Source organism: Heloderma suspectum, chromosome 6 (assembly GCF_057233095.1).
Source record: "Heloderma suspectum isolate Gila_16-S chromosome 6, 16-S_ref, whole genome shotgun sequence".
NCBI classification, from domain to species: domain Eukaryota; kingdom Metazoa; phylum Chordata; class Lepidosauria; order Squamata; family Helodermatidae; genus Heloderma; species Heloderma suspectum.
In genome coordinates this window covers 108,547,351-108,559,173 of record NC_139463.1, presented here as the reverse complement: position 1 = coordinate 108,559,173, position 11,823 = coordinate 108,547,351, and the positions used below count along the sequence as shown (strand labels likewise).

Genomic DNA, 11,823 nt, shown 5'->3' with positions numbered 1-11,823 from the left:
AGGACACTCCTCTTTAATATGATTGGTCTTCAAGACTGAAAGATGTCAAGCACGCACAGAAGCATCAGCTAGCCTTTCCCCTTGGGGGTGCTAACGGTCAACTTATGTTTGCCTTGCAATATAATGAAAAAGGGAATTTATAGAAATTGTTTTTCAGCCAGAAGAGACACGCTTAGCCACAGGTTTATTTTAGACAACTTGTGTTTGCAGTTGTCTGCTTTCAGTTGCCTTTGGTCATTTCAACAGTTACAGGAAGAGTAAAAGGTTAAGCAGCTTTAAGTTCATTATTAAGACACAATCAGCTGAAATGACATCTGAATAGAATGCCCATTGGAGGGGAACATGAGCGAAAGGGTGCTGTTGCATCCATGCCCAACTTGTTCTTATGTTCTTACGTTCTTATGAGATGGTTTAAGTCCTGTCTGTGAGAACAGTACTGGAGTTAAAAATGTATTAAGGGTTTTTAAAAAATGAAACAATTTAAGCAAATCTGGCTCCTAGTACAATGCAACTGTGAAAAGCAGTGAGTAGGAGTGGGCGGAAATTCAGGGGCTGGATCCCCCCTGCCTCTGCTCCTCCACTCTGTAACATGACCCTGGGAATTTTGGCTGACTTCAGTCAGCCCCGAGCTCTAGGAAGACCTGGGGCTTGCCCTATTTGAACCCGAAGCCAAAATACTGATATCGGGAAATGTGGTCCAATGAAAATGCTACACCTCTTGAGCTGACCAGCCACCCAGAGTTGAGCCCTGAAGAACAGGGCCCTGGCAGAGAAAAAGATCCTGATTAAGACGTTTAGGCAGCCAGCTAGAGGAGGAGGGAGGTGAAGGCCATGGATGCCAACTTGTAGTTTTAGAAAGTCCTACTTTGTGTGGGTAAAGCTTGGCCGATACTGCTGGGTCAGGGCCTGATGAGTTTTTATTGGGGTTGGTTTGTTTTGGATTCCTGTGCTTTATGATGGAGTATTTACCCAGAGTGTGAACTCCTTCGAGTAAAACTATGGAAAAGCAGGATCTCTCCCCCCCGCCCCGGCCCTACCAGGATTCCACAGATTCTCGGGGGGGGGGGATCACTATGGGGGCTGTCAGGATGAGCTCCTGCATATCAACATGTACCATTATGGCTCTGGTTGTAACAGGGGGGTCACATGTTCCCACCTCTGGTCAATCTGCCATTGCATTTTGGCAGTCTAGTTTCCTGACCGCCTGGAAACCCCCTCTATGCTGCCTTATGCTCAGTGGAAAAATAAAGTGGGATATAAATAAAATAAGTGGGCCCTGCAACAAAATTTTGCAGCGTGGAGTGCTTCTGTTCAGAGTTCCAGTCAGCCATGCCCTCTTCCAGGAAACTCCATGCCATCCCCCCCAACATTTTCCATCCCCTCCCCTAACCCCAGAGTCAGCATTCTCTGACCAGTGAGCACACTCCGTTCTCCACTGAACTGGTTTGGGTCGTCCGTCCGTCCCCCCCCCCCCCCCCGTGTAGGTTTCTTTTTCCAGATATTTTTTGGACTTCTGCTGATACCTCCCTCTTGTGCCTGGGTTGGGTCGCCTTGGCAACATAAGGATCCATGCTCAGGGAATGATTTTGCCATGACCATATAGGATAAATGCCAGCATTTGTTGGGCTGACTGCCACCGAATACTCGATGTTTGAGAGGCCAACACAAATTCCTTGAACTCCACCCCGGCTCCCCTGCCTTCAAAACATGTTTCAGTGTTAAAGCTGCGGACCTCACCAGCTCTCTTGAGGGGGGAAAGTATGGGTCAACATAACCCCATCTAATTGGGGAGGTAATTCAAGATGCAATCTGGATAATGCCGGTTTTGAACGGTCCCCAAAGGAAAAGGATCAGCATATTCTCTGACAGTGCTGAGATCTACGCTGCCTGACTCACAGTCCAGAGCTCCCTTCTTATGGAAGACATCAACTCTGAGAACAATTAGCGAATACTCCTGGTTGGTTAACGTATCTTTGAGCAAGTAATGTACAAGTCCCATCTTTAAATGAAGCCGCAGTTCAAAGGGTGAGAAATGCATCACTCCCTCTAATAGCAAACTCAGCTAGTGAGTGCCAACAGAAATGCAGCCAAAATGGGCCCAAGGAGAAACATGAAGGAGGTATATCAGCAAAGTACAGAAAATGTTTTTTAAAAAACCACATGAAATGCAAGACTCTCCTTACGGAAGGCTGGTGCACAGACAGGCATCAAACAGAGATTTCAGATGATACAGAAAATGCTGGGTCACCTCTATTCAGAGGAAAACAGTTTTGCTCAGTTTTCTGTTTCTGGTACCAGTTTATATCTTTGTTTGGAGTACACAAGTCAACATGCAGATTACATGGTAAAATTCTATATGCAAGGTTTCATGAAACACACAAGCATATTCCCTGATGTCCTAACTCTTCTTCGCGTATAGGAGGCCTCCTCTGGATTTTCTTTTTTAAATATCGCTTCTTTATATAAGAATCGCCAGACAAAAATAAGCCACTCCCCCCTTTTTTTGCCAAGGGGCCTCTCTTGCTTCTGGCATGATTGTTTCTGCTTCACCTTGAATTTTCAGCCCCCATGAGAAGAGCGTGAAGCTGTCATCTCGTGCCTGATGACCTGGAGAATCCCTCATTGCATTAGGGCTCTGCTAATGGTAATAAATGACAACCCTCTCAATCCATCAATGAATATCGCAAAGACTTTTCTGGCTCTACGATGTTGCCAGCTGTTGTTTTGAACTACGAATGACGGATTGGAAAAAACACACACAACTAAAATTGCATCCAGACTACTTCAGTGTTTGCAGCGGGATGGATAATGCTCCAAGGCTGGGCTTGTTAAGGGGACATGAGATTGGGGTTTTTCCCAGTTATTGCACACAGACACCACTTTTCAGAGAAGCTGGTGGCTAAAGTTCTTCCCTCCCTCCCTCCCTCCCTTCTTCTTTTTCTGATTCCCCTATAATTGAAGCCACGTAAGCTGGAAATGGAATTCAGAACAACCAGAAAAGAGACAAAGAGGAAGACGGTCGAGTCCTATTTGCAAAGCGTGTCGCTGGGAGTAGGGAGGAGTGGTGAGTGTCCCTACCTTCCAACCTGGTTTAGAGAATACAAAAAGGAAACTTGGTCAGCAGGAGGAGCGATTGCAAAAATAGGCTGTGTGGGTGAGAGTGGAGACTCCAAGGCAATTGTCATGTAATTCCCGGAGAAGGTGAAGCAGTTTGGAAATGAGGAGTCACTGGATTTTCTAGATGCAGAGAACGGTAAGAAGTGAGTGAAGCAGACAGAAGTCCAACTGGGGGAAGCAACATCAGTTTGATTTCTGCCTGCCATCCAACTACTAAAGATATAGGATCCCCACCAGAAATAAAAGGTGGCCATTCCAAGTCAAGAAGAGCTTCTGGGTTTTCATTCTTGCACCCGTATGTTTTTATACTGCACTGCAGAGACCTGGGGTTAGTTGCATGGCTGCCTCATAGTGTGTCGTTCTGCTGTACCTTCACAAGTCTCTCCAGCCATCACGCTCACTGGGAGGCCAAGCCTTTGGGCACGTCGCTGTATCTCAGCCCCACGTATCCCACTGGGAGTGGCTCAGTGGCGGGACACCTGCTCTGCATGCAGCAGGCGGTCCCAGGTCCAATCTCTGGTACCTCCAATGAAAAGGAGCAGGTAACAAGTGGTGCGAAGGGCCCTCGCCTAAGAAAAGGAGCAGGGGATATGAAACAGTCTGAGACCCTGGAGAACGCCTGCCAACCAGGGTAAACCAGGGCTGCAGAACCTCTTTCAGCCCAAGGGCTGAATTTCGGAGAAGCTCTCGCGGGGGGGGGGGGGGGGGCTGAAAGCAAAAGGGGTGTGGACAAAAAGACCAGCCTGTTTTAGCTTAGAGCTCGTACTGCCAGTAACAAAACTTTCGGAGAGGCAATTCAACTTTTTAGAATGGGGGGAAAATGGCACAAAAACTGGGAAACCACCAAATGATCAGTGGTAGTGGGCCCAGGGAAGGGGCCATGGCCTTCTGGGGAACCCCAGAAGGCCAGATGGGGGCCCCAGGAGGGCCGGATGGGGGCCCTGGGCCTGAGGAGTAAACAATGTTGAGCAATATGGACAGCTAGTGTGACCTGCGAAGAGGCAGCTTCCCAACACGCCTGGTACAATGAGATAAAAATTCTGTTAGTTAAGCTGAGTCCTTTGCAGGAAAAGCGAGGTGCCCTTGTGAGAAATCCAATGATGCTGTAAACAGGCCCTCTCTGTTTTTCTCCTCAAGGTGATTTAGAAGCCAACTGCCTCTCTGGGGATGCAGGATCCTCTCAGAGCATCATGTCCAAACGGCACCTCTTCCTAGCAGCCCTCCTCCCGTTTCTCACCCTTCTCCGACCAGCAGCCTCTGGACATTGCCAACGGTTCCCCAGATACGTCTGCAGGAAACATGATGCTTTTGTGCCTGGCCACAGCTTCATTGGCGAGGGAGTTGACATCACCTCTCTGGAGAGGAAGGGGGCTTACGTGATGGATACCAGCCGGTGGCTGGGGCCCAATGGGACATGTACCCTGTGCCGGAATCCTCTGATGGGTGAGCAGCTGCAGAAACTGCCCCTGGCTGCCGTGGACTGGCGAGTGCATGGCAGTTGCCATCGGCAAGTGAGCAGTTCTGTGGAGCATTTCGTCGTGGACGTGGCCAATGCAGTGGCCACGGAGGTGAAGAATGACTGGAAAATCGAGCTAGGGCTGGCCATGGAGTTGAAGGATGGCGAGAAAATAAATGAGTCGCTGATCAAGGCCCAGGTAGCCTTTGCTGGATCTCGATCCCGGATGACCCTTTATGCGCATGAGAAATCTCGGCATGACAGTCATATGTTTTTCAGGCAAGAGGTCTCCTGCGAATACTACAGGTGAGCCTCCAAACCCCTAGTGCAGAACCTCTTGTAGAAGGAGCTGAAATTGTCAGATGGGTGGAGTAGGGGGTGGAGGAAGGGAGTGAGTTGCCAGCTAACGGAAGAAGAATGTGGGCAGTTGATGTGGCGGGAGAGGGAAAGAAGGAAGAGTGGAAAGGGGAGAGTCATGGCTGACTGAGCAGGAAGCCAGAGACAGTCTTCATGAGAGGAAGAAGAAAACAGATGGAGGAGTCGGGGAGAAGCACCTGAGACAGCAGAAGACCGAAAGTAAAAGTTCCGACAGAGAAAGAGAGCAGTTATGGTCAACAGAAGAGTCTGTTCCTGTTCAGGCCTGACTGAAGCGGAAAGTGGGACTGTTAGGGGTTTGTGTTTCCTGAAGGACTCCTCCGGGGGCTGGGGGACAGAAAGACAGAAATGCAACATACTCCCTGTGGTAGAAGCATTACTGCTTGTTGAAACTGTGTCTATTTAAATGCTGGAAACATGTGTTTATTCTGGCATCGTTGTTATGGGTACTGAGTACCCTTTCTTTATTTTTTTATCTGAATTCTGTTCTTGCCCTTTCCTTTAGTTTATAAATTTGTGTTAATCTTGCCCTCTTGTTTGGATCTAATGGCGCACCTAGGAACCGGAGGTCCACTACAATGTCCTGGGTGGGGGACTGGAGTGCCCCCCACCAGGCTCTCCGTGGGCTGGATGACGCAGGTAGTGTACCCTTGCACACTGCCCATTTTAACGTTCTCTGTCCTGAGGAGACGGACGGAGTTCTGTACCCCTCAGCATGCAGAAAGGGACTCAGACACTGCTCCCTGCGCCGGACGTGTCCCCGGGTTTGGGGAGTCAGTGGGGATGACAAGTGGTACGCGGACAGACGTAACCAGCGCTAGGAGAAGTAGCTCCTTCCCGGCCCCAACCGACTCGGGTGCTTCTTCCATGCCAAATGGCCCCAAAAGAATGCCCCCGCCATGCCACAAAGAGCAGCTGCTCTTCCCAGTGTCATCCGAGTCCCCAGCCGGCTGCATACCCACTGTTATCTCCCATCTCAGATTGGAGATAACATGGGATTCCTTCAGGCAGTGGAGCCCCACTCCTCAGAGGACCCTCTGGAGGCTCCACGGGCTGGACTGGGGAGCCAGGCAGACCGGTTTAGGGATAGGGCTTCTGCATCCCTGCCCTAGAGCCACAAATGGTTAGGAACAGTGGTGGCCCCATTATTAGGGCTCTTAGTGTACCGCCCTGCTGCCACTGTGCTCCCCGCACCCCTACTTACCTGTCTGTTTGATAAAGATCTTCACCGCTCCACTGACCCCTTGGCTGTACCTCTGCTGTCCCACCCTCACCCCACAAGTCAGACTGGCCAGTGGCCTCCACTGGCTAGGAATACGCCATAGAAAACAGAAGGAGCCAAGTATCCAAAGTAGATCGCAAAGAAGAGAAACAGGTTCTCAGGATGCAAGATGGAATTTATTATAAGAAGCCCAACACATTTTGGCCTTTTGTCTTATTTTAGGCCTTCTTCAGGGGGCTGTAACGTAAATGATACTAACATTTACAAATAGGACAACAGATAGTTAAAATATAACTGCAATACAATAGTACTTACTTCTTTAGTATGTATGTATTTATATGTTATTTTTAGGAATAAAGTAGGTTTAATATGGTTTTTAAAATAATGTTATACATGTATTAGCCTCTGTAGCAATTTGTTAAATAATATTTTAACTATGTGTTGTCCTATCTGTAAATTTTATTATCACTTATGTTACAGCCCCCTGAAGAAGGCCTAAAATAAGAAAAAAGAAGGCCTAAAAATAAAGAAGGCCCAAAATAAGAAAAAAGGCCAAAATACTTCTTATAATAAATTCTATCTTGCATCCTGAGAACCTGTTTCTCTTCTTTGTGATCTAGGAATACGCCATAACCTTGGTACAGATGAGGTCTTGTTGGCATGGGCCCATCACCAAACTTTGCTTATAATATTCTTCTCCTCTTGTTTTCTTCCTGAGCAGGCTGAGGCTCCTCGAGAGATCCTCACTGTGGTCCTCCCACTTCTCCTGGGCTGTGGACAAGTTGCCAAGGAAGCACGACCCCGAGGAATACCAGCATTTCATTGCCGTCTAAGGCACCCACTATATCAGCCATGCGCAGCTGGGCGGGCGAGTGCACCACCTGACCGCTTTCCAGACTTGCATGATGGTCTTGAATGACCTGTCGGCTTCTGGCATCAAGGAGTGCTTCAACTGGGAGGCTTCTCTAGGATACAAAAGGCTGTCAGTCTCCGGATCTCTCAGGTCCAAGTGCAAAGAGCTCTGGGGGGGAGAGGGCAGAGGAAAGTTCTCTAATGGCTACACCATGCGGCTCACGGAGGTGGTGGGAGGAGACAAGCAGCTAGAGATGCTGTTCTCAAAAAGCGGAGCGGTCCATCGCTTCTCAGAATGGATGGAGAGTGCCAAAGCCAGGCCCGGGCTGGTCTCCTATTCCCTTCTTCCACTGCACACTTTGTTGAAACGGACTGACCCAAGGAGGGATTTGCTGAAGCAAGCCATCGTGGCCCACATAAACCGGAGGGCCCTAATTAGGGACTGCCCCCAAAACTGCCCACATTGGAGCTCCCAGAGCTCAGAAGAACATTGCACATGTATGTGTCAGGCTAACAGCATCACCAACAAGATGTGTTGTGCCAGGAAAGAGGGCAGGGCCCACCTCAAATTCAACATACACAGTGGATTCAACCTTTGGGGCGACCACTTCAGTGCCACCGATGCCTATGTCAAAGTTTTCTTCAACGGTCAAGTACGGCAGACCACGGTCATTGCCAATGATAACAACCCTATGTGGTTTGAAACCCTGGACTTTGGGACTGTGGAACTGTCAGGCTACAACCGCTTTGAGGTGGAGCTCTGGGACAGTGACGTTTGGCGTGATGACCTTTTGCACCTATGCTATGGAAATCTGGTGGCCGGAGCTGGTAATGTCCGGCTCAGATGTCATCCACGTTATGGATACTTTGATGTTTCTTACTGGCTGGAGTGTGGGCGCACCATGGGCGGCCCCAGCTGTCATGACTATATCCCCTTACAGCTGCCAACGTCTTATTTCAACAACTCGACTCCCGCATCCAGGGCTTCGTCCTTATCCCAATGGTTTCAGGACCAGAGGCGCTAGACATTTCTTGACTTTTCTAAGAGTGAGGCTGGGAGAAACCTTGCTGAGTCAGGGCAGAGTTGGGAGAAATTTGGCGTGTTTGGGAATGTGGCCTGGTTTGTCTAGCGGTGGCAACAAGGAACAAAGACACCTTTGCAAGGTCAGCTCTGGCTGTTAGGACCCTCTGAAACCCACCACAAAAATCTTGAAACCCCCCTTCCACAACCAGGGACAGAAAATGTGGTATTTTTCTTACACTTGGTCCTATTATTATTATTATTATTATTATTATTAGTTATTTCATTTCTATACCGCCCATAGCTGAGGTTCTCTGGACGGTTCACAACAATTCACAAAAAATACCACAACGTTATAAACCATTACATAATACAACATTATAATAAAACACATCACTAAAAAAATTAAAACAGAAAATTTAAAACAATTTTAATAGCTAAAAACAATTTTAGTAAACAATTTCAATAACAGACCTGTTCAAGATAGCTGACATAAGTGCCTCATCATATGCCATTAAATGCCTGGGCGTTGAGGGCAGTCTTAACCTAGTGCTGAAAAGATGAGAGTATTGGTGCCAGGCGGGCCTCAGTGGGGAGCACAGAGTCCGGGGGCCACCACTGAGAAGGTCTTCTTCCTTGTCGCCACCTTCCCAGCCTCCCTCCCCTCAGACGAGGCACTTGGAGGGAGGCCCCATATTTTGTTCATATACCAAGTCAGACCAATGGTTCACCCAGCCCAGTATTGTCTACTTTGACTGGCAGTGGCTTTCAAGGATCTCAGGATCCCCCAGGCAGAGGTCACAGGATCATTTGTGCCCTGTGATCTTTCTTATATGCATGCAGCTGTGATGAATCTTTGTCAGATGATTCCCACAAATAGTTATATATGTACGGGTGAGGTCACCAGTTTCTTTCTCTCTAATTCCTGTGTTACAAAGGTATGCTTGCGCTTTTGCACATACTGTTAGTGCCCTCATGGCCTTCTCCCTCACACCGTCCCAAAGTATAGGAATGGGCAACAAGTAGATCTCCAGATGTTTTGGACTTCCACTCTCAGCATGCTCACTCTGAGCATGCTCACTCACTCTGCCAGCATTGGCTGTGCTGGCAGAGGCTTCTGGGAGTTGAAAGTCGAAACAATACCTTCTGCCCTCCCACTGCACCCCCACCGTAGCACCCGCTCATGATTGGTACTTATAGCCAGACACGGCAGTATGGGGTGTGTTTGTACGTGTGTGTGTGTAAACTAGGCACACAGATAACTGAGGCCTGTAAATCCAACCAGCAAAAATGGCTCACGCTGGGATCGATATCCCTGATTATTATGGTGCTTTGCCCCCCCCCAACTGTCCCTCCCTCCTGCCTATAAGGCACAAGGAATTCTGGGACTGGTAGTTCTTGAGAGTGTCACATGAATTTCTCTTTCTCTCAAACGTCAAGTCCCAGTGTAACCGAACAAGCACACTCTCTGTTCTAGAGAAGGGCCAGAAGGTTGCTTCTCCTGCTCTAACACCGCTTGTCCAATTCGCTCCAGAAAATCTCACAAGATCGGGAAAATGGGGACATCATTACAGGGAAATAAGTTTCTTTAAATATCCTCAAGCATGATCTACGATTTAGTCTCAGTTTCCCCCCTCTTGGTAATGAGCTTGCAACCTGGGCCGGGCCTTGCTAAAACATGTCCTCCCCACTCCCGCCACTCTTCGACCCTCCCCTCCTCTTCTTCACTGATGAAGAACATTCCAGATATGAAATTTGGTGTTGTAGAAAAATACCTTGCAAGGACACTGAAATAATAAGCTTTATTTGTATGTCGGGAGGGCGGAGGGCTTATTCTATGCAGGATATGAAAAAGGTATAGATGCTGAATACCAAAAGTCCCTGCTCAAAGACAAACAAACCTATGTTGTTGTTGTTGTTCAGTCGTTCAGTCGTGTCCGACTCTTCGTGACCCCATGGACCATAGCACGCCAGGCCTTCCTGTCCTCCGCTCTCTGCCGGAGCATGCTCAAGTTCATATTCATTGCATCGGTGATGCTATCTAGCCATCTCATCCTCTGCCGTCCCCTTCTCCTTTTGCCTTCAGTCTTTCCCAGCATCAGGGTCTTTTCCAGAGAGTTTTCTCTTCGCATTGGGTGGCCAAAATATTTCAGCTTCAGCTTCAGTATCTGTCCTTCCAATGAGCACTCAGGGTTGATTTCCTTGAGGATGGACTGATTGGACCTCCTTGCAGTCCAGGGGACTCGTAAGAGTCTTCTCCAGCACCACACTTCGAAAGCATCAATTCTTCGGCGCTCAGCCTTCCTTATAGTCCAGCTCTCACAGCCATACATTACTACTGGGAAAACCATAGCTTTGATTAGACGGACCTTTGTCGGCAAGGTGATGTCTCTGCTTCTTACTATGCTGTCTAGGTTGGCCATAGCTTTCCTCCCAAGGAGCAAGCGTCTTTTAATTTCATGGCTACAGTCACCGTCTGCAGTGATCTTGGAGCCCAAGAAAGTAAAATCTGTCACTGCTTCCATTTCTTCCCCTTCTATATGGGGAAGGGGATCCCCATGGCCAGATGCCATGATCTTAGTTTCTTTAATGTTGAGTTTCAAACCAGAAACAAACCTATCCGGATATCCAAAACAGATGGTGAAGCCTTTGAAAAGTTAACACAGGGCAGAATAGCAGAAGTGAGTTCATTTTTTAGAGTGGTTTTCTATGAACAGCCAAGGTAGAGGTGGGAGGCCACTTCACTGGCTCAGCCGAGAGCAGTAGCCACTTGGCTCCTACTCTCCTAAAACAATCTCCTTAGCGGTCATTCTGCCTCTTCATTATGCAACTGGAAAGTTTTGGGGAGCTTGCATTTGTTTGTTTTCCTCTTCCCTCCCTTCTTCCCCCCCCCCCAAAGCTTCTTTTGTTTTAAAATCTTTGTACACCATCTAGAAAATAGTAGCCATTTCATCAATGAACTAATGATCATCGCTATCACTCTAATAGCAAACACAGCCAGATGGTGAGTGCCGAAAGCTATGATGCCAAAACAGGGCCACCAACTGAGAAACAACCCGGATGCTGAGTGCTTTTACAATTGTTGTAACAACGAACAGCACAAAAACTAAAAAAAAAACAATAAAAATAACAGTTTCAACAACAGAATGGTTTTTTTAAAATAAACTGAGTGATGGTTTCATGGTTGTTTGCAAAAAGACAAGTAAAAAGACAAGGTGGAGCCCAGTCTGCCTGAGCTGGGTTTTGAAAACAGCTGGGTGGAGACTAGTCTGAATTGGGTTATGAAGCTCGCTCATGCAGCGCTACTTCACCTCTGCTCATTGTACTCACAGTCGCTGGCCGCGAGTCATTCCCAAACCCCAAGCGAGCCGCGGAGGCATCTGCAGGAGGGGCAGAGACCACCGCCTGCTTCTCCTGCCCCGATCTCGGGCTTCGCTGGAGACCCGCATCGCTGGGAACTCGCCCACCTTCAGAAGGCGGCGCCCTGCTAGGGCGGCAACCGGCCCTTCTCTCAGACCTTCCCAAAGGCGGAAGTGGAGTGATCAAACACCCCGTACGTAGCCTCTACGGAGAGCTTCCCCCCAGCCTGTACTGCGTTACAGACGTAGCCTCGGTATATATGGCCAGATATCTCGCTATTATTTAAGTCAGGGTGAACACGGCGGGGCGGGGGGGGGGTTAGCCGACCATTCAGAGGTTTCATCCACCACGCTCTTTTCCCTCGCTAGATATGAATTGCAATCCGCGCTGGGAATTCGAATTCCCTTCCCGGAAAAAAAA

The 11,823-nt window shown here is 48.4% G+C and overlaps 1 protein-coding gene and 1 non-coding gene across 2 annotated transcripts; one reads left to right on the top strand and one right to left on the bottom strand.

Moving 5' to 3' along the window:
- Positions 1-4,210: 4,210 nt before the first annotated feature.
- On the top strand, positions 4,211-8,435 carry LOC146342387 (perforin-1-like). The gene is given in 2 exon segments (XM_084806124.1): positions 4,211-4,879; positions 6,892-8,435. Coding segments are annotated over 2 exon segments (1,728 nt in total). The 5' UTR covers positions 4,211-4,307; the 3' UTR covers positions 8,048-8,435.
- Positions 8,436-11,295: 2,860 nt separating this feature from the next.
- LOC146342386 (Nuclear RNase P) lies at positions 11,296-11,629 on the bottom strand. Its single transcript, XR_014784165.1, has one exon.
- Between the last annotated feature and the right edge of the window lie 194 nt (positions 11,630-11,823).